Source organism: Sebastes fasciatus, chromosome 2 (assembly GCF_043250625.1).
Source record: "Sebastes fasciatus isolate fSebFas1 chromosome 2, fSebFas1.pri, whole genome shotgun sequence".
In the NCBI taxonomy this organism is placed as follows: domain Eukaryota; kingdom Metazoa; phylum Chordata; class Actinopteri; order Perciformes; family Sebastidae; genus Sebastes; species Sebastes fasciatus.
In genome coordinates this window covers 11983222-12006671 of record NC_133796.1, presented here as the reverse complement: position 1 = coordinate 12006671, position 23450 = coordinate 11983222, and the positions used below count along the sequence as shown (strand labels likewise).

The 23450-nt window shown below is 42.5% G+C and overlaps 2 protein-coding genes across 3 annotated transcripts in view; one reads left to right on the top strand and one right to left on the bottom strand.

The window, feature by feature from the left end:
• The window catches only part of garre1 (granule associated Rac and RHOG effector 1), a 35386-nt gene extending 12357 nt beyond the window's left edge, over window positions 1–23029 (top strand). The window contains exons 2-14 of the mRNA XM_074609955.1: window positions 1440–2911; window positions 10549–10761; window positions 11514–11654; window positions 11862–11957; window positions 12197–12358; window positions 12612–12770; window positions 14512–14609; window positions 15652–15777; window positions 15942–17035; window positions 18274–18439; window positions 20010–20147; window positions 20484–20559; window positions 20978–23029. Of these exons, the coding sequence (XP_074466056.1) occupies window positions 2408–2911; window positions 10549–10761; window positions 11514–11654; window positions 11862–11957; window positions 12197–12358; window positions 12612–12770; window positions 14512–14609; window positions 15652–15777; window positions 15942–17035; window positions 18274–18439; window positions 20010–20147; window positions 20484–20559; window positions 20978–21316 (3312 nt within the window). The 5' untranslated portion in view covers window positions 1440–2407 and the 3' untranslated portion in view covers window positions 21317–23029. The remainder of the gene's footprint in view (window positions 1–1439; window positions 2912–10548; window positions 10762–11513; window positions 11655–11861; window positions 11958–12196; window positions 12359–12611; window positions 12771–14511; window positions 14610–15651; window positions 15778–15941; window positions 17036–18273; window positions 18440–20009; window positions 20148–20483; window positions 20560–20977) is intronic.
• A 150-nt stretch (window positions 23030–23179) lies between these two features.
• The window catches only part of ss18l2 (ss18, like 2), a 171405-nt gene continuing 171134 nt past the window's right edge, over window positions 23180–23450 (bottom strand). For both annotated transcript variants that reach the window (XM_074610010.1, XM_074610002.1), the window contains one exon: window positions 23180–23450. This exon is cut by the window's right edge and continues 36 nt beyond it. In XM_074610010.1, the coding sequence (XP_074466111.1) occupies window positions 23424–23450 (27 nt within the window). In that variant the 3' untranslated portion in view covers window positions 23180–23423.

Genomic DNA, 23450 nt, shown 5'->3' with positions numbered 1-23450 from the left:
TAGACATCACGGCTAAAGCTGCATGCTAACTCTGTCATGGACAGGAAACGTTATCGTATTGCGGTATCGTGCAGTCAAGCCAGCCGTCACTCTCATCTCCGTGGTCAAATCGGCCGACTTTATTCTTTGACTTTTGGGTTGCTGGAAAAGATTTAATAAATAATTACTGATATATTTAACTTCAGGACATCTCTGACTACATACATGCTGCAAATCAAACATTCTTACTGTATTAATTTAGATATTTACCAAAGTAAAAGTCCCTAGACGTGTATGATTCAACTTTTTCCCATGGTCTATCGTTAAAAAACTTAACAAAAATCGCAATATCGAATCGCAATACATATCGAATCAGCACCCAAGTATCGTGATAGTATCGAATCAGGAGATGGGTGAATCATCCCAGCCCTAATAGTTTTTATTTCAAGTTCCAGATTTCTTTTAGTTTGCTTTACATGTTTAATTTTAGATGACTTCAGATCAGTATTTATTCCTAGTTAGAAATGTCATGAACTATGTTCAGTCTTAAACATGTTTTTCTGAAATCTACAGTCATCGGCTACCCTTTGGCCTTGTCTTTGAGTTAGCTACTTGTAGTAAGAGATGTGAGGCCAACTTCCCTATTGATCTTGACAATGTAGAAATGTTATAATCAAGCGGAAAGGCCAAAAGGAGAAGGACAAGTCGCCATTTAATGCTTGGGTACTGAATAACAGTATTGTGACTCCTACTATGCGTCGCTCAACAGACCCCGCAGTGTGTCTTCCAACAATGGCTTCTTGCAGGAATTTCTCTGTGCAGCTGTGTTCTGCTAAACCAGACACTGTCAGAGATTCTTTTCAGAGACACTCTCTGTGAGGTATGGTGTTAGTAATCGTCTAGAAATGTCCAACTTTAAACCACAGCTCTTTACCAAAACAGTAATATAATATTACCACTGAGTTTAGAGAAATGCAGCTAAATGTCATCCTCTTCCAACCAGAGCAGGAAAACAACAGTTTTGTATCTGTCAATACATGAGCTGATACATCCCAAAATATTATGGACGTCGCAATTTATACTCAGGATTTGATATCATCACTGTATTGATGTATCTAAAACTGAACAAAACTGGATTATTGTGTAGCTTTAATTTTCGAAATATGAAGTAGGTGTGCTCAGCAGCCCAAAAATAATTATGAACTTTCCAACTTCTGCTTTCAGTCTGATCAGCCAATGAGGTTTTTATACTATTGTTGCTAGACCAACTATTTTCAAAGGCACATTATTTGACAATTTATGTGTGTTCCTGTCACAGTATTACTATTTCAGTTGTACAGGGCAGTCCAGTGTTTTTTGGGGGTGTAGGCTAACAGTAAAAAAGTTGAAACTAAGCTCATCCTTCCTCTTTGACATGCTGTTAACCCTCTCTTCTGTGTCTCTGCCCTTTCCTCCCTTAGGAAATGACCTAGAGGCCTTACAGATACATTTGTGCTTTTGTCGCTCTCTAATCTGCATCCGCGGAGAGCAGCGAGATCTGGAAGCACACTTGTTTCCGCGGTGAGTAATATCTACCTCAGCCAGCATACCGGGGAGAAACCAGGAAGCTGCTGGAGACTTCAGACAGGCAGACGGAGCTATCAGCTGGCCACTCGCTCACTGCCTGCAGAGTCCTGCTTCTTGAAGAGGATTTGTGACGGACTGGATCTGTCTGCCCTTCGCCTCCCACAGCTCCTCTACCAGCTAGTGTACAAGAACCCACATCCTCTGATTCCAGCATTTACTTACTTTTTTTTTTTTTTTTTTTTTTTTTACTGTCATTTGTCCTCCGTGCTGTTGACCAGTGTCTGATTTTCCTGGATTCATTTTTGCTTTTCAGCTTTTAGAAGGATTTTCTACTTTTATTAGTGCAGGCTGGTATAGGTTTATATATATGTACATACATATGTGTATATACTCTATATATACTGTATGAAGAAGGATTTTTTTCCCATTCTGAAGGAAAGTTAATGCACTTTAAAACTTTGCTGTAGTATCACTTAAAGTAAATTAAGGAGTGTTTTTGACTTTTCCTCCCTTATTCTGATCATTTTTGTTTGAAGCTGGAAACAGAGAATCTGGAGGTGTGTCTGTGCTGTGTTTTTAAGCTGGTCCTGACAAATCTGCAGCAGGGCTGCATGTAAGCATTTCACTCAGCCTGCCAGTCTTTTTGATCGCTCTCTGACCTCACCCAATTCTGTGCTGCCTCTCTACAAGGCACACTGAGATGAGCCTCTGGCAGGTGGAATCCTTGAGCTGTCTTTTTACATAACTTGGAACAGTTTCAGGACAGTGGACTGGGTTCGGTGTTTTTTGTAAAGAGGACAAGAGCACTTTGCGGGGGGAAAACAAACTAAAAACAACAGCTTCCGGTGCTGTTGCACCACTTATGTATTGTTGTAGTGCGCAGGAAAGTAAAATGGACTACAAGCGTCGCTTTTTGCTCGGCGGGTCCAAGCAGAAAGTGCAACAGCACCAGCAGTACCAGATGCCTGAGCTGAGCCGGACCTTGAGCGCCTCCCTGGCCTCCTCTTGCTCGGCCTCTTCGCCCATGGGCACCGGGGTGGGCATGCCCGGCAGCTGCCACCCGCCTCCTTCTGGCGCCACCACCGCAGTTGCAGACATCCAGCAAGGTATATCCAAATATTTGGATGCCCTCAACGTGTTCTGCCGGGCCAGCGCCTTCCTCACAGACCTGTTCAGCAGTGTGTTCAGGAACTCTCACTATTCCAAAGCAGCTATGCAACTGAAGGACGTGCAGGAACACGTCATGGAGGCAGCCAGCAGGCTGACTGCAGCAATAAAGCCCGAGATCGCCAAGATGTTGATGGAGCTGAGCGCCGGGGCCGCCAACTTCAAAGACCAGAACGACTTCAGCTTGCAGGATGTTGAGGTAGGTGATCACACAGAAACAAGCACCATCTCCATACTGGTGTTTTGTCTCATTGTGTTGACTTAAGTAAAATGACTCTACCTTGTGTCTGCCAACTAAACAAAACAATTATTGACTTTCAAGTCTACTGTTCGCTCTTCCTGGAAGGAATTAGTTAAGCTCGCAACCTGAGGCGCCGTAATTTTGCACCGCATACTTTATCATATTCATTTACTCATGACTCGTCTTCTAGCACTGGTGCTAAGATGCTTAGCTGCACTCTGTCAGAAGGCTAGCTCCATGAATCAGTGTTTCCTGGCTCAAATAGGATTCTCACGCCCAGTGTTAAGCTGGTGTCAGGATCTGAGGGTGAGGTGTGAAAAACACTGAGGATGTGAGAAGAAAAGTCATCTTTTGTCACTGCGAATACCACACCATCTTTCCACAGCACCGAATTTGCTGATATGTAAAATGTGAAACATTGTAGAAAAGGTGTTTTTTCATATGAGGAGACCAATGCACTAAATAACCAAAAGGCTCAGCTGTGATATGGGAATCAATTTCTCTCTCTGTCTCAAATTCGTTTTGTATGTCTCTTTCTCTTTTACACTATTCATTCATCTTTTGTCACACCTCCTTGATCGAGTGAGTTTTAGCTGTACACACACCTGTGTCTGACCATTCATTCCAGGCTGGTTAAACTGTGGTTGCACGGTGTCACATTTTGTATAAATATATTCACTCAACAGAGTTGAACCTGAACATTATGGAGAAGAGCAGACGTCATGGCTGAGACAACTCTAGCAATAATAGCAGTGTAATAATCCTATAGTTGATATAGAATCCCTGCTCACTGTTTTCTACTACATCTAGGTTGTGTCAGACCCACTTTAAACCCAGGTTGGATAATTCATGTTGACGCTTTCATGCCTCAAAAACGGGTTCATTTCAGGTCACAGTCTGAAATGGGCATGTGTTAAAGATCTGGACACAATTATTCGAAAGTGAAGAGGCTTTACCGCTCTTGCTTTGAGATGTAATAATCACGACTTGATAATTGTGATGGAAAATCTCAATTACAGTATTTATCAAAGTAATTCCAATTGATAATTTGGCTGTAATTGTCGTCTGTCATGTCGTGCCATTAGCATCAAGTAGCTGTATTTTCAGCTGTACACCACACCCAAGGAGCCTAAAGCTCATCCTTCCTTATGATGACTACATCTGCTTATTTATCCTTCATTTAATACACAGTTGTGAGCCTGTGGAGCTCCCTGTGTGGCTGATCACCCGCTATCCCACAGATTAGGAGAACACATCCTTAACTGTTTTCTTGTGGCAGCACATACAGACTTACAATTAACTGAGTATAATCACATTGTGACACGAGTTCAGTAGTTTCTGGGATTTTAATTAGGTAATAACAACATTTGAAATAAGAGAAAGTCCCAAAAAGCAAAGACAAAAATTGACAAATATCAATTTGTTGCAAGATATAGGACAAAAAAACAAACTCAAAATAAACGCTTCTCTTGTTATGGTCCATATACAAAATACTACATGGCACTGCATAAACCACAAACACCATAGGAAATTGGTAAATAAAGATATTTGTACAATCTACATGTAAATATTGTCTGCTTACACATTTTAACAGCTTTTCCTCCTCTAGCCTAAAATCTTAACCACCATCTCACCTCAAGTTTGTTTGGCTGCTTGCATTCAGACTCCTCAGTTTTACTCACCTTGTCAAATTCCTTTTTGCTGTATTTCTTCATTTCACATGTCAATCTTCGTATTTGATACGTAGAGCACAATTATGAATGCATTTAACACTTAAGACAAAGAAGAATCCCCCATTATATTTGATTTTGTGGCACCTGTGACAAATTTGTAGCAATGTGCCACAGGTGGGGCTCTGTATAGGTGAAATACTCCAACATAAAGCAAACATAATCAGGGTTATCAGTGTTTCCATAATCCTTTAGCATGTAGCAAGGGGTGAATACAAGGCTGCGGCAAAGACACTAGTGCGGGACCTCAGTGGATGTGGCTGAGCCCAAAACAGGAAACACTTTTGCACCGCAGTCAGTAAATCTGACTCTCTGTGGTCTTGGATATGCACAGATGAATATTAGAGGAAGCCCAAGTCTGTGAAAGTTTAGACCGCACGGCTTGGCGCTCACACTTGCTGTCTGGCCCCGGGCATAAAGGATACATTTGTTAAAGCAGAGAAGGAAATACTATTAATACTTTACTTTACAATGGTCTTATTCGAGTGTGTTAGTTGTTAACCTCTGAGAAAACACTGCAGATTTTTGTTTTCGTTTTTTACAGTTGTAGGGCGGTGCTTACCAAAGTGGAAAATCATAAATGAAATGTTGGACAGAGATAGTGTATCAACACTAGAAATTGAAAAATATCAGTTAAAGCTGATGAAGATTAAGTGATCAAAACATTGTTTGTGTGCACATATGAGTTAATTGAATCTGCAACAGGCTTTAGGATTTTGCGATGAGTTATCTATGGCCTAAGTTTGTGTTCACTCATGAAGAGCATTGATTATGAATAAATATCTGCACTACTATCTCCCATGTTTTACTTCAGTAGAAGTTTTGTGCACTCACAGACTAAACTTGTGTAGACCTAGCTTGTAATAATTGCCGCTAATTCAGCCTGTCCTTTACGTTGTGATGTATATGCGACTGTAAAAGGGATTTTCCTTTGTCTGCATGAGTTGAGGAATGCTGTTTGGCAGCTGGATGTATTATGAGGTCTTCAGAAAGAACCAAATGCATGTCTGAGTTTGGGGAGTTATGGTATGTGAAGCTTTTCCCCCTGTGTTCCCTAGCTCACGTCTCCTTCTCCTCTTTCTTTCTTTTGCCCGACCCCCCTTTTTTTTAACCAAGAGCCCCCAAAAGTTCAGGTCAGTGCAGTCTGCAAAACAAACCACTTTTTTTTTTTTCCAAATCAGAGCCCGGCTCCCTGGCTGCTCAGAGTGACTCCACTGCCAAATATGCATGAAAATGTCACGGTTTGTTTAGAGGCCGTTTGCCGAGCTTGTAAGTTTAAACCACAGAGCGAAGACCAGAGGCGGACGGAGAGGTCCCCCCACAACCAGAGACCTTCATGGCTGCTCTAGTGAGACAACTGCATACGCTCTCTCAGCCGACCCCGTAGTCTTCAGCTGTTAAAAACAATTTTTTTAACATACAGTTGCTGGTTGCTCGATGAAATGTGGCCTTATATATGAGGGCTTCATCTTAGTACAGTGAAACATACAATGTATTTATTGTAGGAGTTATTTTTGTTGGCTGTTTTGACTTGTGTATTGTGGAAAGAAACACAGAGAGGGAAAGAAGAGGTTAATATTTTGAGCACAAGTTGGATTTAAACTTATGAGGTTTCTACTGGTCTGCTGCTAACCAACGTCATGAGCATTTGTATGGTGGCCAGGATAACATTAGGCAAAAATGTCTGTTCGTTGGAGTGGGTCTAAAGTAAGGCTGAAGAAAAGCGTGATTTGTAATGAAATTTAGTGCAGCCTGATGCTCACAGGTTGGTGTAGCAACATTTCTGGGCGGGCTCCTGTTTTCAGTTCAGACCAAAACCTCCTGGAGTTTTTGTTCGAGTACTGCTATGGAGCAATGCGATGCACATTCCTACCGATGGTTTCATGCTATTTAAAGGTCTGACGTATTCAAAGGTAAAATAGATAATAGGTCGATAGAAGACGGCAGTAACGTGTCTGCAAAGGCACATCAAGAAGACTGTAAGCTAGCAAACATGGACTTTAACAATGCAGGGATTAAAACACAAACAAAAAAGAAAACCGCCGTAGGCAATCTTTTGACAAGGAAGGAAATGCGTTCAACACGTTTGTTAGACCTCAGAGATATACACAGTGTGTTTTGGTAAACAATGAATGTAAACATAGCTTGTCTTTGTTCGCAAGACAACTCCACAGGGCACCTTTTTAAAATATCTGTTTTAGCCCGATCATCATTTAGAAATCATTTACACTTGATCATTCAGCTGATGAGATCATATCTAGAATGACTTTAGAGTGGCACAGTAAAATCTGTTTCAGTTTGTAGAGTACCAACATATGTAAGTGACCAGTTCTAAGACATTTAGAGGTCAAGACTATTGTGACCTTCCTGTTTCCCTTGAATGATTGTCTTTTTACCATTGCCATTAACCAACGAAGGTAGGCTCCGTGTTTGTTCACAGGTCAGACAGTGGAACAGCATGACCATCTGGTTATTATAACAGCCTCACTCTCCCTTTTCCTAGAGGATGTCTAGATCTCAGGAACACAACTCTCTTAGATTCAGTGCACTCATAGTGAAGGTGATCTCAGAAAATAGAAGTATTAAATGTTGATTGATTCATGATTCGCCTTGTTTGGGCCTGAAAGGGGCCCAACGTCGGCTTGGCTCTGCTGCACTCTTATTTCTCATATTTTCCATGACTGTGTGGGATACTGCTCAGCCAATCACATGTGTTATCCATTATCTCGTGCTGTAGCCATGGCCTCATTCTTTTCCCTCACTTGGTTATTGTAGACGACTTTTGTAACACTTTCACTTGCATGTGATCTCATTGTCAGCTTGTGTGCATGTTATTTTGTGATCTTCCTTACGATGCACTGCAGGTGATATCAGTTTGCATTATTTGGCCGTATGTATTGTGTCCAAGCTTCATTATGAGGCTAAATGTGTCTTCTGTTATTTGTTTACTTTGCATAAACACTAAATCCCTGTTGACTGATTAGTTGCGTCAACGCCGGCAGCAGGAGCAGGAATTTCCCATCTTGTGCACACTGGATCTGGGTCTGTGTTTATCAAGCCTCCCAGAGTCAGCTCAGAGTAGGCGGAGCAGTATATTGTCCTATTTTATACATGATAGGATGGGTCTGAGTTTAAGGACACGGACTTGTATTTTACAGCCGTTGTTTTTATTGGCCATGCTAGCGCCACAGTTCCAGTGATGGCAATGTCGGTCAGTCGGCCTGTTGGTTTGTCTGTCAGTCGGTCGGTCGGTCCACCACATTGGTCAAGACTGAGAGATGAAATTTTGTACAGACATTCATGGTCTCCAGAGGATAAATCCAGTTGACTTTGATGATCCTCTGACTTTTCCTCTGGCGCCACCAGCAGGTTGACATTTTTGTTTTTTATTGAAATATCTTGACTTATTATTTGATGGATTGCAGTGAAATTTGGTACAGACATTCGTGGTCCCCAGAGGATTATCTGTAAAAATTTGGATTACCTGACCTTTCATCTAAATTTCTGTTTGTCTAATACTTTGGTTTATGACTGATTACCTGCAAAACCAAGGACATTCCCATCGGCCTCAGCTGTACTTTGTGTTTAGTGCTAATAAACTAATGTTAGCATGATAACACGCTAAACTCCCATGTCCCAAGTTACATTTCAGGAGTACTTTGTTTTACCAAACATGCACACCTTGTTTGCTAAAACATAGTGGATATACTGAACAGCCACATAATAGTTTATAGAAATGTTGGGAGCCATTATACACCACAAAGTTGTTTTGGGACCCCTCAGAGTGAATAGTTGCGCTCATACAATGGTAAGGCAGGGCCAGAAACCAACAATTTGCTTTTGTGATAGCATTTTTTAATCTGTTTATTCGGGATATCGGGGATAATGGGGACATTCCTGTCTTTGTTTTTTTTATATATATATTTTTGGGGCATTTGACCTTTTTATTTTACAGTGAACAGTAGAGAGGTGACAATAAATAAAGTGAGAGAGAGGGTGGAATGACATACAACAAAGGTCCCTGGCTGAATGAAATTGGGCATGTAATAAAAACAGAATAACCTCTGACAGTAAGTCCACTGCATGGAATGACAAAACGTTAAAGCAGCTATCAAAGCTCAAGTCTTGGCTCCAAAAAGGCCGATGGATTCGCCATCACATTCTGTTTTATAGTTGTTATGAAAACAACGAACTCTCCAACAAGTTGAGGTTTCATGCCTGTTAGGCATTTCCACAGTTTAGTTCTGGTTTCCATGTTGAAGAATGGAAGTGGCTGTGTCCTGTTGTTCCTGTCTGCCAGCAGCATATTTCTGTCTTTACGACTCAGCCTCCCCCTTGAGATATTTTCAGCAGGTACCTGAAAAAGAAAACCCTGTGACTGTGGTGGACCCTGTGGTGTCCTGTTTCCCTTATTTTGCTAACCGAACAACAAACAGCCTCTAAGCCTGAACTATTCTCTCACCAAACACACACACAAGCACTTGGGCGTTCAACCACGTTGGTGTGGAGCGATGTATGTCACCCCGAAATATGTGTTATGTATGTGTAAATATCTCAGCAGTGTTCTAATAATTGTAATCTAATATATTGTTTTGTATTTAATTTTTCCATTTTCCTAGATTAGCAACTCAATTTAAAGAAAGTTAAGAAATCAACTGTGATAAGGGAGATACATATATGTAGGTACTAATGTTGTATACAGAGAAACTGTGGTTCAACTACATAAACAGAGCAGGAAAGTCACACCTAGTGTAGCATTAAATGTCCTAGCTGCAATTTTCCAATCTTTAAGTATAAATAGACAAACCTCCCCTCTCACAGACACGCACACTGACATACATATTCAGGAATCCAATATGTTCTCCGTCTGCCTTTGGCTTGCAAATACAAATACACATTGTACTCGTTCTCAGATGTTTGAGATCTGTTTACAGCACACGATTTACCACAAATGCAAACACATGTTAAGTTAGCTGAAATCTGACCTGGCAAGACGTTTTGTTTTGAAAGCTGTTGTATTCTCTGATTTCTGCTTCATGACACGGCCTTGGCTCTCAGCTTTCCCATTATGGTATTTGCTGTGGCAAAGAGTCAGGAAACAAGGTGGACACATGAGAAGAGATGATTATATTTTCGGCTGTTGGATAAACCAGGTTGTGTTATAGTCGGCTATTGGTTGGAGCATGACACTCTTCCAAGTGTCCTCATCCTCTTCTTCTTTTTTTTTTTTTTAGATCTGTTTTTAATGATTCATCTTATTATCATTTAAAGGAGAAGCCTGAAGACAATCTAGGTCATGTGATCTGATGACTAAAGCAAATGTGATAGATGAGTCAACCTTTTAATGGTGTGACATTATTTTATGAAAATGGGCTGTCTGTCGTAAAAAGTATTAAGACGCTGCAACTCATTTCAAGGGAAATGTCATGCTTAAACCACATAGTGTGCCTAGCAAAAAACATGTTTTTAATGGGAATGTTTCTAAGGCATATACCACAACAGCTGCACTTTTGCTGTCAAGCCTAATGTTCTCTGGTCTTAAGGTGTAGAAAGGTGGTTTTGGAGTTCACAAGTTTTATATTTTCAGTTTAGTTTCTGGATCTTTTTGGTGGAACAGACCTGAAGATGTGCAAAATATCAGAGCTAGGGATAACTTGTTTGTGAGGCAGCCAGTTGTTATTTTGTTGGTAATGTAGCACAAGCAGTTGGTTATTCAACCACTGAGGTATGTGGACATACATGTTGGTTTCTTAGCCTCTAGGCATCCTTATTGTTTGGTGTCTCAAACATCCTGGTACTCCAGCATGTTAATGATGGATGTTCCTCAGAATGACACATGTTGTAATCTCTGTCCTCTGTTTCCAGGTGCTGGGTCGGTGCTTCCTCACGGTGATGCAGGTCCATTTCCAGTTTCTATCGCAGGCTTTGCAGAAGGTCCAGCCCGTGGCCCAGTCCTGCCTGGCAGAGGCTCTTGCCCAGGCCCAGGAGCGTTGCGCCAACGCCCGCTCCCAAAGCGTCGACCTCGGGCCCCTCACGGAGCTGGAGGAAGCCTCCCGCTCGTGGAAAGGCGCAGCTCAGGTATGCAGCCACTGCGCGCCCCAGGACTCCTCCTGGTCTGGGCCTTTGGAAATATGGGGTTTGTCTGTGTGAGGTGAAAAGCAGACTTGTTAAACATTCCTGAGAAATGCCAGCCGTTTATGAGTTCCAACCTCAATTTCCTATTTCCTCTTGTTTTGGGCTGCAGTTTGTCTGTGAACCTGCAATGTTATGTTCTGCACCCCTCTTCACCCAAACCTATGTAAGGGAGGCAGTTTTGTAAGAGGACCTAACTAATCCCCGGGCTAATCAGTCCCTCTGGCCCATTTTGAGCTTTGTTGTATAAAGTGAGGCAGAGAGGAGAATAGTGGGTTGATTGATCTGTTAAGCCCCGGCATGCAGATTGTAAGCCCTGGAGGGGACTAGGCCTGGATAGACCCTGGTAGAATGTGCTGGGCGGGCGTTTAGGCCGAGAGAGGCGGCCAGGACTCTTTTTCAGAAGCAGCACACATGCTTTTTATCATCTAAAAATGTGTACCTCCCAGTGCGTCTATTTTGTCAAAATGTTTATTATTTTTGCAAGGTTTTGCAATATTTAAAGGACATTTGCCTGTAAAACCTCCCACTATCCCTCTTAAAAACACCCTTTGTTTCATTTTTTTTCCTTATAAAAAAAACACTTTTGTGCAATCCACTCCTTCACAAGTATTTCTTGCATTTCTCTGTGAGGCCGTGCTGTAGTAGTGTAGATGTTCCTGCTGTCACTCTGACCCAGTACTCTGCTGTGTCCTCAGGCCATGGCGAGGCTGAGAGAGAGGGGCCGGGACGGCTGCCTGGCAGGCATCCAGGTTCAGCACCTCTTCTGCTCCAACAACACCACCATCCCTGAGCACCAGCTGAAGGAGCTCAACATGAAGATTGACAATGCTTTACAGGTACAGTATCACCCCAAAGACTAGGCCAGAGCACTACAATTACTGTTTAGAAAAAATCCTGAGACATGTTTGTTTCAAGAATCAAATGGACATGTACTTATGCAGGGAAAAGTAATCTATTTTGAAGTGTTACATCAAAACCGATTGTTTTTTGTGATGAAATCAATGTTTGACTGATAGCCGGTCATGTTTTCTCTCCATCTCCAGGCCTACAAAGCAGCGCTGGAGAGCCTGGGCCATAGTGAGTACGCACTGAAGGCCGGCTTTCATCTTAACCCCAAAGCTGTGGAGGCGGCCTTACAGGTGGGTTAACGCTAAAAAAGTCAGAAAAAATCTTGAAAGTAGGGAGGGATAATGTCCAGTCATGTAATTGGACAAGAATGAATTTCATATCCGCCTCATGGAAAATGTTGCTTTTTCTTTTACTATTTTTTTCTTGTTTCATTATAATGTTAAAAGAGCAACAATTATTCTTCCATTGCTGTGTGTCTCCATCATGTGTCAATGTATGTTTACATGCTTGTTTGTGTGTGTGTGTGCAGAGCTGCTGCAGTGAGGCGGAGGCCCAGCAGGCGGGCAGGATGCAGACCACCTCCCAGCCCATCCAGTGCGAGCTGCCCACCATCCCTGTACAGATCGGCTCACATTTCCTCAAAGGAGTGTCCTTCAACGAGTCAGCGGCTGAAAACCTCAAACTGAAAACGGTATGGTCTTTGACTGGACTCGCCAGCTTCATACTACTTCTAGTGGTTACCCACCTTGTTCTCCCTTTCTTTAACGATTCTGTTTGGTGTCACTCTCAAAGTCACCTCTGTGTTTTGAGCAATAATCTCAGCAGATATATGTGGACTAGTGAAAGCTCTAGTTGCTTCTTTTGAGTGGCATCTGTAGTGAAACATCAGCAGGCGGTGATGGCGGACTGCTTTGTTGATGGCCCACTGTGTTTTGTCTCCTCAGCACACGATGCTGCAGCTCATTAAGGAGGCGCTGGGCCAGAACGGAGTGACCCCCAGAGACGACTCTCCCGTCACCGAGGTCCTCAACCAGGTCTGCCCATCTAGTTGGAGAGGAGCCTGCAAAACAGCTGTCCAGCTGTTGTTTGCCCAGGCTGGTCTGGTGAGTAGAGATGTTAAAGGCCAGAGTTGCTACAGTAAAGCTGTATTTCTTGATTATTCCTGATAATATGGACACTCTTGGGATTAAACCTGTAATCATGTGATCTGTTGTGATTTCTGTTCTCATATAAATATATTTATCTTGAATAGTGCAACACCTTTATACTAGCCTTTTCTCTGTTCTTGTAACAGTCCTTCATTAGAGAATCTTTTTTGCGTTTGTGCAAGGTATACTAAGATAAACAGTGTAGAAAGTTATCTTGGATCCTCATTCAGTATTTGCTCTTGTTAACATCCATCAACACAGTGTAGTTGATACTACAAAGCAGCGGAAAGGAGGTGACACGCTGACGTGAACAGGCCTGTTGTACTTCACTGACACTTCTGCTTTAAGTTACTGAATCCTCTCCTTTTGTGCGTCTTTGGGTTTGGCAACGCGCATCCCATTGTTTGTCAGATTTGTAATGGAGATGAGGAGATCTGTCTGCTTGCTTTGAGGCAGCCGAGAGGTGTAAACAAACACCAGAGACACACAAAAGGGGATAGAAACATTCCTGCAGCATCTGGGTGAAGGATGGGCTCGCCTGGGCGGGTTTGCAAACAGAATCCCCCCCTGTCCTGTTGAAAAGGAGATTCACGGGGAGGGAGGACTCTCCACGCAGTAACACTGGTGTGTGTGTATGCTCCGGTGTTTATTTCCTCTGTGTGGTCTACCCTGTTTTGAGGGTTTGTTCTCATCCAGTCCTGCCAGCCCCGTGCAAACTGTAAAACAATCCCTGGCTGATGGATGAGCGCTTTGCATTAGCTCCTTATCTGATCCTATAGCCACTCAACTCGAAATAGATCACACAGCAGCATGCTTGGACACACATAGTGTCTTCCCCACACTGTCACGCTCTAGTCATACCTCCCCACACGCAGTCGTTCTCCTCCTTATTTTCTTTCGTTTACACTGACAGTAAGAATCACCATATCTGCTCTGATGTCGTTCCTGAAAAACATTATTCGCTAGCGACGCCCTTTTTCCTACTAGTCATGGCAGCGCAGAAGTTGATCTTGTCTATTTTGCTGTGTTTTTCCTCGTCCTTCTTGCCCCCAATGACCTTGTCGTATGTGTTTTGCCATTGGCTGACAGACTGTTTGCGTGTATGCGTTGCTCTGCCACTTGGGCAGCCCGGGGTTTCCGAGGATACACCTGCTTTTTTAATAACAATAGGGTAACTTCCTGCGATACAGGAAACTGACTCCTCCCGCCTTCCCTCCCTCTTTGTGACCTGGCTGAGTGGGTCTCGAGGAGTCAAGGCCACTTTCAAAGAACTTTCAAATACATTTGACTAGCAGCAGGCAGGAAGGCTGGCCTGTTTGTTGTCACTGGCTGACTGGTTGCGTTCAGCTTTCTCGCCTTGAACTGCCTCTCTCCACTTGGTGGGAAATTAATGCCAGACACCAATGAAACATCTTTGACTTCTGCCCATGTTTTTCCATGGTAAAACTGTTAAGCTTGACTGGTTTACATACTAACTGTAGAGGGTAAAAACCAGTCGGTTTTGTTTTAAGACTGTGTCCGTTTTGTCAAGTTGTATTACACTGTTTTAGTCGTGTAACTCAGTCAACAGACAGTATGTTATAAACTGTTGTGGATTTCTTGCACAAGCAGTATTCACATTAAGTAAATAGATGGCTCTGAATAAAGCTTTTCTGTCAGGAGATGCTGATGCAGATGTGTTTGTGTGTCCCAACAGGTGGTTGTCGATACAGCTCAGATTGAGAACAAGGAGGCCTACGCTCCCCAGATCACTCTCGAGGGCTCTAAAGTGGTGGTGCAGGTTCCCTCTACATGGTAAGTTCAAGTTTTTTATATGGACATGTCTTCCAACTAGTGGCGGCCACATTTAAAATGAATCACATCAAATTGTAATTCTTAATAAGAAATATGAAACCTACCAACAGAAACTGAATAGTTACCCAGGTACAGTTACATGCACCAATATTGATCATGTGGTTTTATGTAAGTTGAGTTAGATAAATGTAAATCATATGCATGCAGACAGAGATGGGAGGTGAGAAAGAGCAGACACTGTCCGGATCTAACATTCTCAACACAATGAAGAGGAACGGAGCATCTGGTTAATACACTGGATTTAATAGACTGAGTACACAAAGATGTTGAGCACCTTTTGTAATATAGTGTTAACACATTTGCTAGGTACTCTGACATTATCACATCTTCAAATAGAAATGTTTTTTGTGTCATGGGAGCATCGTACGATTAGATGCTCTGTGCTGAATTTTCAGTCAGTCAGTGCTCAAAACTGTTTTACAGCTGCAACAGGAGTGTAAACTTTTCACACTAGAAAATCCAGATGCCACTGTGGTTTGGATCAGGTCAAATAGTGTCAATACGGATACAGTTATGATGTGTCTATGCCTTAATTCTTGCCATATTTATACAGTTGTATACACATATATTCATGGTGAGGAGCTACTTTATATCTAGTAACTCTCTTGCAGCAGTTATGTTGGCAGATCCTGGCAGATTTTGCTCCAGAGCAAGTCAGTGTTATTTGAGAAAAGTGAAAGCATTTCTCTTAATACTTCATTCTAGTCATTTGTGGTGAGATAATGTGAGACATTTGAATTAGCATCCATGTAAGGAGACGTGTTTCCAAGATGTGGAGAGGCAGTGGGCCACGATGAATACACTAAACCAGTGTGTGAGCTGAAAGAGTAGTCTGTCGGGTTGTTTTGGCTCTTCTTTTCTTGAATGTCAAATTTCAAGTATTAATCTCTTTAGCAAATGCACCTGGGCTTTTGTATGCAAGACATTGTGTGGATTTGTAGTTCCTGTCTCTTCATGTTGTTGCGTGTGTGTGTGTGTTCAGGTGTTTGAAGGAGGACCCAGCCACTATGTCCTTGCTCCAGAGGAGCCTGGATCCAGAGAAGACACTTGGTCTCGTAGACGTGCTCTACACAGCAGTGTTTGACATCAACAGGTGGAAGGAGAGGAAGTGAGTATAATTCTAATAATAAAAGTATCATTTTTAGGTCCGGACCAAATGAATTAAACTACAGGTGTTAAAGCACCTTTAGCACCCTTAATCAAGTGAATTCAGATTACTGTAGTACTTTTAATACTAATGATAATTACTTGTCTTTCTCTTCCCTCCAAAAGAGAGCAAGCCTTGCCAACTATTCAGATGCAGCTGCAGCGGGAGATCCCAGATTATGGTGGCCAGGCAGACCTGCCTCTAGGCACCAGCTCCAAGACCTCCAGTGGGTTGCCCAAAACAATATCCAAGCTGACTTCCAAGTTCACCAAGAAGGTCTCATCCAGCTCTAATAGTGGGGGCAGTTACTCCATCCCTAGCACCCCGTCTCGCAGCATGCTGACAACCAGCAGCTCTGAGGAGAAGGCCAAGAGCCTGGGCCACGGCGACGGGAGACTACAGAGCATCCTGCAGATGAGCAGCCTGTCCTGCACTCCTGACTCCGCCCAGCAGAACCTGCTGGCCAACGGCTTAGGGTCCGAGGACCAGGGGATGAACCTGCCGACTGACCAAGAGATGCAGGATGTCATCGACTTTCTCTCAGGATTTAACATGGGGAAATCCCAGCAGGCTTCACCCCTGGTCAAGAGGAGGAACTCTGTGGCGTCTGCAAACCCCGCTGAGCTGAAGCCTCCGAGTGGACCTCCGCCAACTTCCCAATCTATCTCTCACAGTGCCCTACAGGCCCAAGCTCAGAACCTGCCGCAGCCTCAGCCCCAGCCGCCACCGTCGGTGCAGAAGCAGCAGCAGCCACAACCACAGCCACCTCCTCCGCAGCAACAACAGCCCCAGCAACCCCCTCCTCCGACTCAGCAGCCCTCCCCACAGGCCCTGCAGTACTACCAGCACCTCCTGCAGCCCATCAGTCAGCAGCAGCCGCCTCCTCAGCTTCCTCCTCAGCAGACCCCACCCCAGGTCCTGTCACAGCAAAGAGCGGCAAGCAAGTGGCTCGGCAGCTCCGGGCAACAGCCTCCACCGCAAGGCCCCCCAGGAGGGCTGTCCCCCCTGGGTCCGATCGGGCAGTGGAGCTCTCCCGGACTGCCAGATCTGAGCTCAGATCTGTACAGTCTGGGCCTGGTCAGCACCTACATGGACAGCGTCATGTCAGAGATGCTGGGTCAGAAGCCACAGGGGCCCCGCAACAACACTTGGCCCAACAGGGACCAGAGTGAAGGAGTGTTTGGAGTCCTGGGAGACACGCTGCCCTTTGACCCAGCAGGTGAGATCCCTTTTATATACCTATGAGGTGTACTTTTTCCAACTAAAAATCTGGGAACTGATTTGTTTATATTTTGACTATGGGCTGTCGGATCAATAAATAAATAATACAAAATTTAGATAAAAATCAGGAAACATAAATTTTTTATGTGTAGGAGGATAAAAACCTTAAAAATTGGTATATATCAATCTGCTACTAGTCTACAAATGTATTTTTCTGTGAAGAGTGCTGAAAACTAAGAGAAATAAGAAAGATGTAAAGATATAAAGTTATGGCCTGTCATCTCTTTTGTCACGAAGAGATGTCCGGATAGGAGCGTTGGCGTCGACCTCCCATGCTCCTCAGTCAGACTGTTATGTCAGCAGTGTGAGGGGGGAAGTAGGCCTGAAGCTTGCTGACAACATTGTTTCATTATTTAAAAAAAGCTTTGCAATGTTTTTATGACTTATAATGCAGTTACTAGTTAGCTATTCATTGTACCAGGAGACTAATGTTCAAAACAGTGTCCATACAATCCAATTGAAACTGTGAAGATGCATTTAGTGAGTATCCAGCTGACATATAAATAGTTACTCCTCTAAATTCAAATCTTTATTGTCCCATAAAATAAAATTTGTTTGCAGGCATCAGTTGCTAACAACATAAAGGGACTACCATACAAAGATTTTTATCATACACAAACGGCAACTTCATGACATTAAAGTGAAGCAGTGTAATGGCAGTGGGGATAAATGACGTCTCGGCCTATTTTTGTCTTCAGCCAAAGCACTCTGAAGTGTTAAGTTAGTCAAGGCCGGACTACATAGAAATATTATCTTTTTTTTAGGCTTTATTTAGTGAATTCAGTATGGCAGATATTTTGTAGAAAGTATGTGAAATGCAGCACAGGTGTCATATCGTGCTATTTATTTACTATCTTAACCATTCAAGCAGATTTCAGACGTTTGACCCTGATCTGAGTATAATCAATGTAGGTCAGATAGTGCGAGGAGCTGTTTTCGCCTGCAAGTTGACAATTTCTGCTGAATTTAGCCTGTGTCAGTCGCTATTTTTACAGTGCAGCAGACTCTTTTGATTGCAGTCGAGGCCCATTGTGCCGAGTTGACTTACCTCTATTGTGATTTTTCTGCTATGGTAGACAGTCTGGCTAAACGGATTGAGCTCCAGGGAGCCAAAGAGAAAAGCTGAGGGTGTCAGAAACTCATGGTTGTGTTTATCCTCCCTTTTTACATGCGCAGTTGGTTCTGACCCGGAGTTTGCACGTTACGTCGCCGGCGTCAGTCAGGCCATGCAGCAGAAACGGCAGGTGCAGCACATCCGTCGCCCCAGCAACACGCGCAGCAACTGGCCAATGCCTGAGGATCAGCACAGGACCTGGTCCCACCCAGAGTACTACAGTGAAGGGTGGGTATATGTACATGACATTTTCCTTATCTCTGATCCACTGCCTTACAGGAAAACAATTCTTTTGTAGTTTTAAAACCAGACTTTTAATTAGTCAAACTGACATTTTAACATGCAAATTTCCCCACTGTTGCAAATTTCCCCACTGTGGGACTAATAAAGGAATATCTTATCTTATCTTATGAATACAAGCAGGAAAGAAGAATAAGAAAAGATGGCATTAACATCAAACAGGTTACTGATACACACAGCATCATGTTGCCATGGGCTAAAGTTAGATGACACCCACAATGTGTTATGGGATGAAAGTCTTTCCCTGGTATCCCCTTTTGAATGTAGACAACACAAATCAATACAGAGTAGTGTTTAAAGGCAGACAGTTTTCTACCGCCCTCACTCTTAGGGCGCTTTCACAAGCCAACATTTTGTCCTTTTTAATCGAACTCTGTTGCGGTTTGTTTGGGCGGTTGTGAACGCAGTAATCGTACTCTGGTGCGGACCAAAACAACTGGGCCGAGACCGCTTGCGAGAGTTGTTCTCTGACCTTTTCCAAGTAAACCAAAATGCAGGCTGCCTGTGCGGGCATTTGATGAGATGGACATAAGTAAACGACCTTTGCTTGAAATCTGGGCCGAAGACAGCGTACAGAATACGCTAAATAAAGTCCACAAAAGTTGTGACGTTTATAAAGTCATTTGAGGTAAATTGGAAGAGAAAGGATTTGCGCGTACAGTAGATCAGTGCTGAGTCAAAGTGGGAAAAAAACTGCAATATATCAAAGCCCGCTACTCCCTGCATATAAGTGGCAGCTCTTGAGACAAAAAAAGATAAATTCGCTCCTTCGTACACGCCCTTCAAGAACTTATTTTCTTATTTGGTCCGTTTTAATTTGTGTACTGTGAAACCAAACCAGACTAAATAGCCTAAAGTATCAATTTCATCTGCTTCAGACAAGCCAAACGTACTATGGCTTGTGAAAAACAAGATAGATGGAGGGACCCACACCTATAACGCCATGTTTCAGGACTTGTTTTGGGCAGCAGTATAAGGCTGAACTGTTGGATGGTTATTTAAAGCTTAGTTTCACCATAGTGCACAATAGTGTTGAGCAGTGTCCTGATTAAATTATTAATGTGGCAGACATCATTGATATGTGAGGCATTTACCATGTTAATCATGACTGTTGTCATTTAATTCAGATCACAAGTGTGAGACAACAGGAAGACGTAATCAGGGAGCCATCACTGCAGTGGCATCTCACATGTAAACCCTGTGCAATAGTGCTGTCGTTATGAAAAGGATTTCACGTTTTAACCACTTTAATACAGCGTTTGCCATGAAATAGGACCAAGAGATTCTGTTGATATGTAGTCATCAAATGCCACTGAATCAACATTAACTCAAAAAAGAGACTTTTACAATTTCATACATTACAGATTTTTCTTTAATTGTGTCATCAAGGTGTTTAGACATCATCATCACATAAATCTGAACTTGGATGCCTTCAAATACCACTTTGTTGAGAGTTTAACGGTAACAGAGCTAACACCTCCTCTGGTTGCGTCCTCAGGGAGGCCGTAAACAGCAGCTGGTCAGCCAATCAGGGGGACTCGGCCAGCTCCAGCGATGAGACGTCTTCAGCCAATGGCGACAGTCTGTTCTCCATGTTTTCTGGGCCGGACCTCGTAGCGGCGGTTAAACAAAGGAGGTAAGTCTCAAACTCATCCACCGGCTTGGATTTGTCTCATCAATTTCAGTCAGCCAGATTTTACTGTCAATTGTTTGATAATTATCAGTGCGGTGTGAACGTTGCCTACATTCACACCGCACTGATAATTATCTTTTTCTTTTGTTGATATTCCACACTCAAACACAAAACTAAGTACAGATCTTTTTCCCCCAACCCTTTTATACTACACACTTGTTGAGGGTTATTGCGTAGAAGAAGATGTGCCAGCTCGGCTGTGTGAGAAATACTCTAGCTGTACAGTATGTGAATGCTAATAAGGTTCAGTGATCTCATCATAAATATCTCTGATCTCAGAAAACACAGCTGTGGTGAGCCGGAGGTGTGCACCCTGCCCTCACCACCACTCCATCACATTGTGGATGATAACCAGGTAAAGTATGAACTGTGTAGTATGTGAATGGAGCTTATTTTTTAACCAGTGTTGACACTTTGCAAACTACTTGTGGGAAAATATATTTTTTTTTAAAATGCTATTAGCTTTTTTGCCATCAAGGAAACATCAGACTTAATTATACATTAAACAGCACCAGTGAGTTTGGCATTGGGAATCAATTTTTGGTCCAAACTTAATGGGATTGGTAAGATCTTGTTGTGATGAAAAAAGTCATAGAATAGTATGTCAAAAAAAAAAAGTCATCGTATAGTTAATAGTATAGTATGTTATAAAAAAGTTATAGTATGTCAAAATAAAAGTTATAGTATGTCAAAATAAAAGTTATAGTATGTCAAAATAAAACTCATATTATAGTATTTTGGTTATTGACCTTTTCAACCTTGCTGTTCCACAGGACAGCAAAACTAAAACCTGGCCTCCCAAAGCGCCATGGCAGCACTCCACCCACACCAACACCATGCCCAATCCCAGCTCTTCCTTGTACCAGATGAACATCCCTCCTTCCTCCCAGTGGAGCGACTCCATGCAGATGCTGCAGTCTCCCGTGTGGTCCACTGCCAGCGACTGCTCCCCCTCCACCGGCATCTCCTCTGGTTTCCCCTTCACCCAGCAGCAGCAGCAGCAACAACAACAACAACAACAACAACAGCAGCAACACAAACCCATGACCAAGGGCTTTAAATCCTTCCCCCTCAAACACGAGCACAGGCCCTCCTACCTTCACCAGTACTGATCGCAGTCTGATGCGAACGAGTCCGCGGTGAAGTGCCACTGAGGGCCTGTAGCTCCGTTAGATGAGCCACTGAGTGGGCCGAGCTGCAGCCATCACAGTCCACACACCCACTGAATTGGAAGATTTCAAAGCCCCAGAGGCAAAATTAAGTATACACACTGGCTCAACATTTTTGTATCTATATTTTTCCATGTCAAACATCCCCATTTGAAAAGGAGACGTATTTTGAAGTTTTTTGAACTGCCATGTTTTAAACTACGACAGGTGCATGCGTCATGCTGGCAGCAGTTAGCCTAGCGGTCGTTTCTCTGTCTGTCGAGCTGACGTCTCCTCAGACAAGAGCTGGAGACGTGCACGGCCGTCACCCACTCGCTTCTGCAGCTGAACGCGTGTGTGTAAAAGAGGGGGGAGTACAAGGGGGGGCGGGGGGGCAGGGGCTTGAATTGCTCTCATTTTGCCCATAATAAATATACTGTGTCTACATAGCTGTAACTGCCAAATCTCACGCAAGATGACTCAGAATACAGCTACCATCTACTGTTTCATAGCTTGTAAAATACTGAAGTTGAAATATAAATATTTAGTTCTTTTTATTAAGAGGCTTTGAGCAGGCTCAGCATAAATATAGTAAGTCACTGCAGAGGTGTAATTTGAGAGAAATACACTACTTTTTCAACAACTGACCAGAGTTAAGAATTATAGCAGCAACTATGTGCCATGTTGGTATCGATAGCACTTGCAGGATATTATTTCCAACCAAAGCGTTGTTCAGAAGATGAATGGTGCTGAAGAGATAAGATAACGATTAACAGTGAAGTTACACGCCCTATTGGATGAGAGCATTAGGGAACACCTTCACATCCAGAAGCGCATTCATTTCCTCCGCTCTAATTGGCAGTTGTTTGCTCCAGATTGACACTAACTCCCATGAACCTAACTTTTTCTTTTGTTTAATAATACAATATTTTTCTTGTACAATTATTGACAGTATTAATCTTATTTTTGTATTTTCTTACATGTTATACCATTACTGTATGTTAGTATTCTTGTAGGCATATTACATAAAACATTATTTTCCACCTCCCAATATGTGAAAAAGCACATTTTTTTCCTACAGAGTTGAACTACACCATCTATCTATAAAGGTTACCAAATATGCCATGCTAAACACTAAAACATTGTGTGATGAGGGTGTTTTTCGAGGCCCTTGTTTCTTCGGTTTCTATGGCAGTGGGCTGTATTTAAAAGCCCAGAATGTTATCTTTTTGTGATGTTTGCGGATGCCAATGTTGCCTGTATTTATGAAATGACACCATGTTTTCAGAAAACTAACATACTTAACATGTTTACAGAGAATTGTTTGCTGTATATACATATAAATATATATCTTTTTATAGTTAATGTGCTTTGCACAATCAAGATATAGGGTTTGTTGCTTTTTGTCTGTGTTATCTCCCTGTTGCAGCCTTTTTTTAAAGACATCATTTACAGACCTTGGACTGTAACTGTTAGCTTCTCAGCTGTGTCAAATGGTTTACTAGTGGCTTCTACAAAATAAATAAAAAATAATAATAAAAACATGTTGCCCTGATAAAAGATATGAAGGGGGACTGCTTGGCTTATGTTGCTTATTGTTCTCTTGAGCTGGCAACTGAATCTTTCCAAGTGTACCAGCAATGCAAAAAATGAATAAAAATGACTAGCAATTCAAAACGCTGTCTTTGTAGTTTTTTTCTTTGCTGAAGAGTCGCACAGTTCCCTTTTCATTTTATGTTCAAACTCCTTAGCTCCTGCTGGAAACAGTACTGATACAATGTGGTCTCTGAACTGAAGTGAATTCACAAACTGACACCAAGAACTCTTTGAAAAATAGAATATATTTATGTAATGTACAATACATACTAAAAAAAAAAAGACATTTTGAAATCACAAATTTTCTTCCACATAACAGACATTCAATGTAGCCTTACTGGACTGGAGCACTAGCAATCCCAGCATGGGTAACATTAAACAATAGTTATAATAAATACATTTTCTTGTGATGCAAAATCAGTAACAAACAACATTAATGTGAAAGAGTTGACACCCCGTCCAGACTCCACAGCCATCATCGTGTCCCACCGTGCCCATTCAA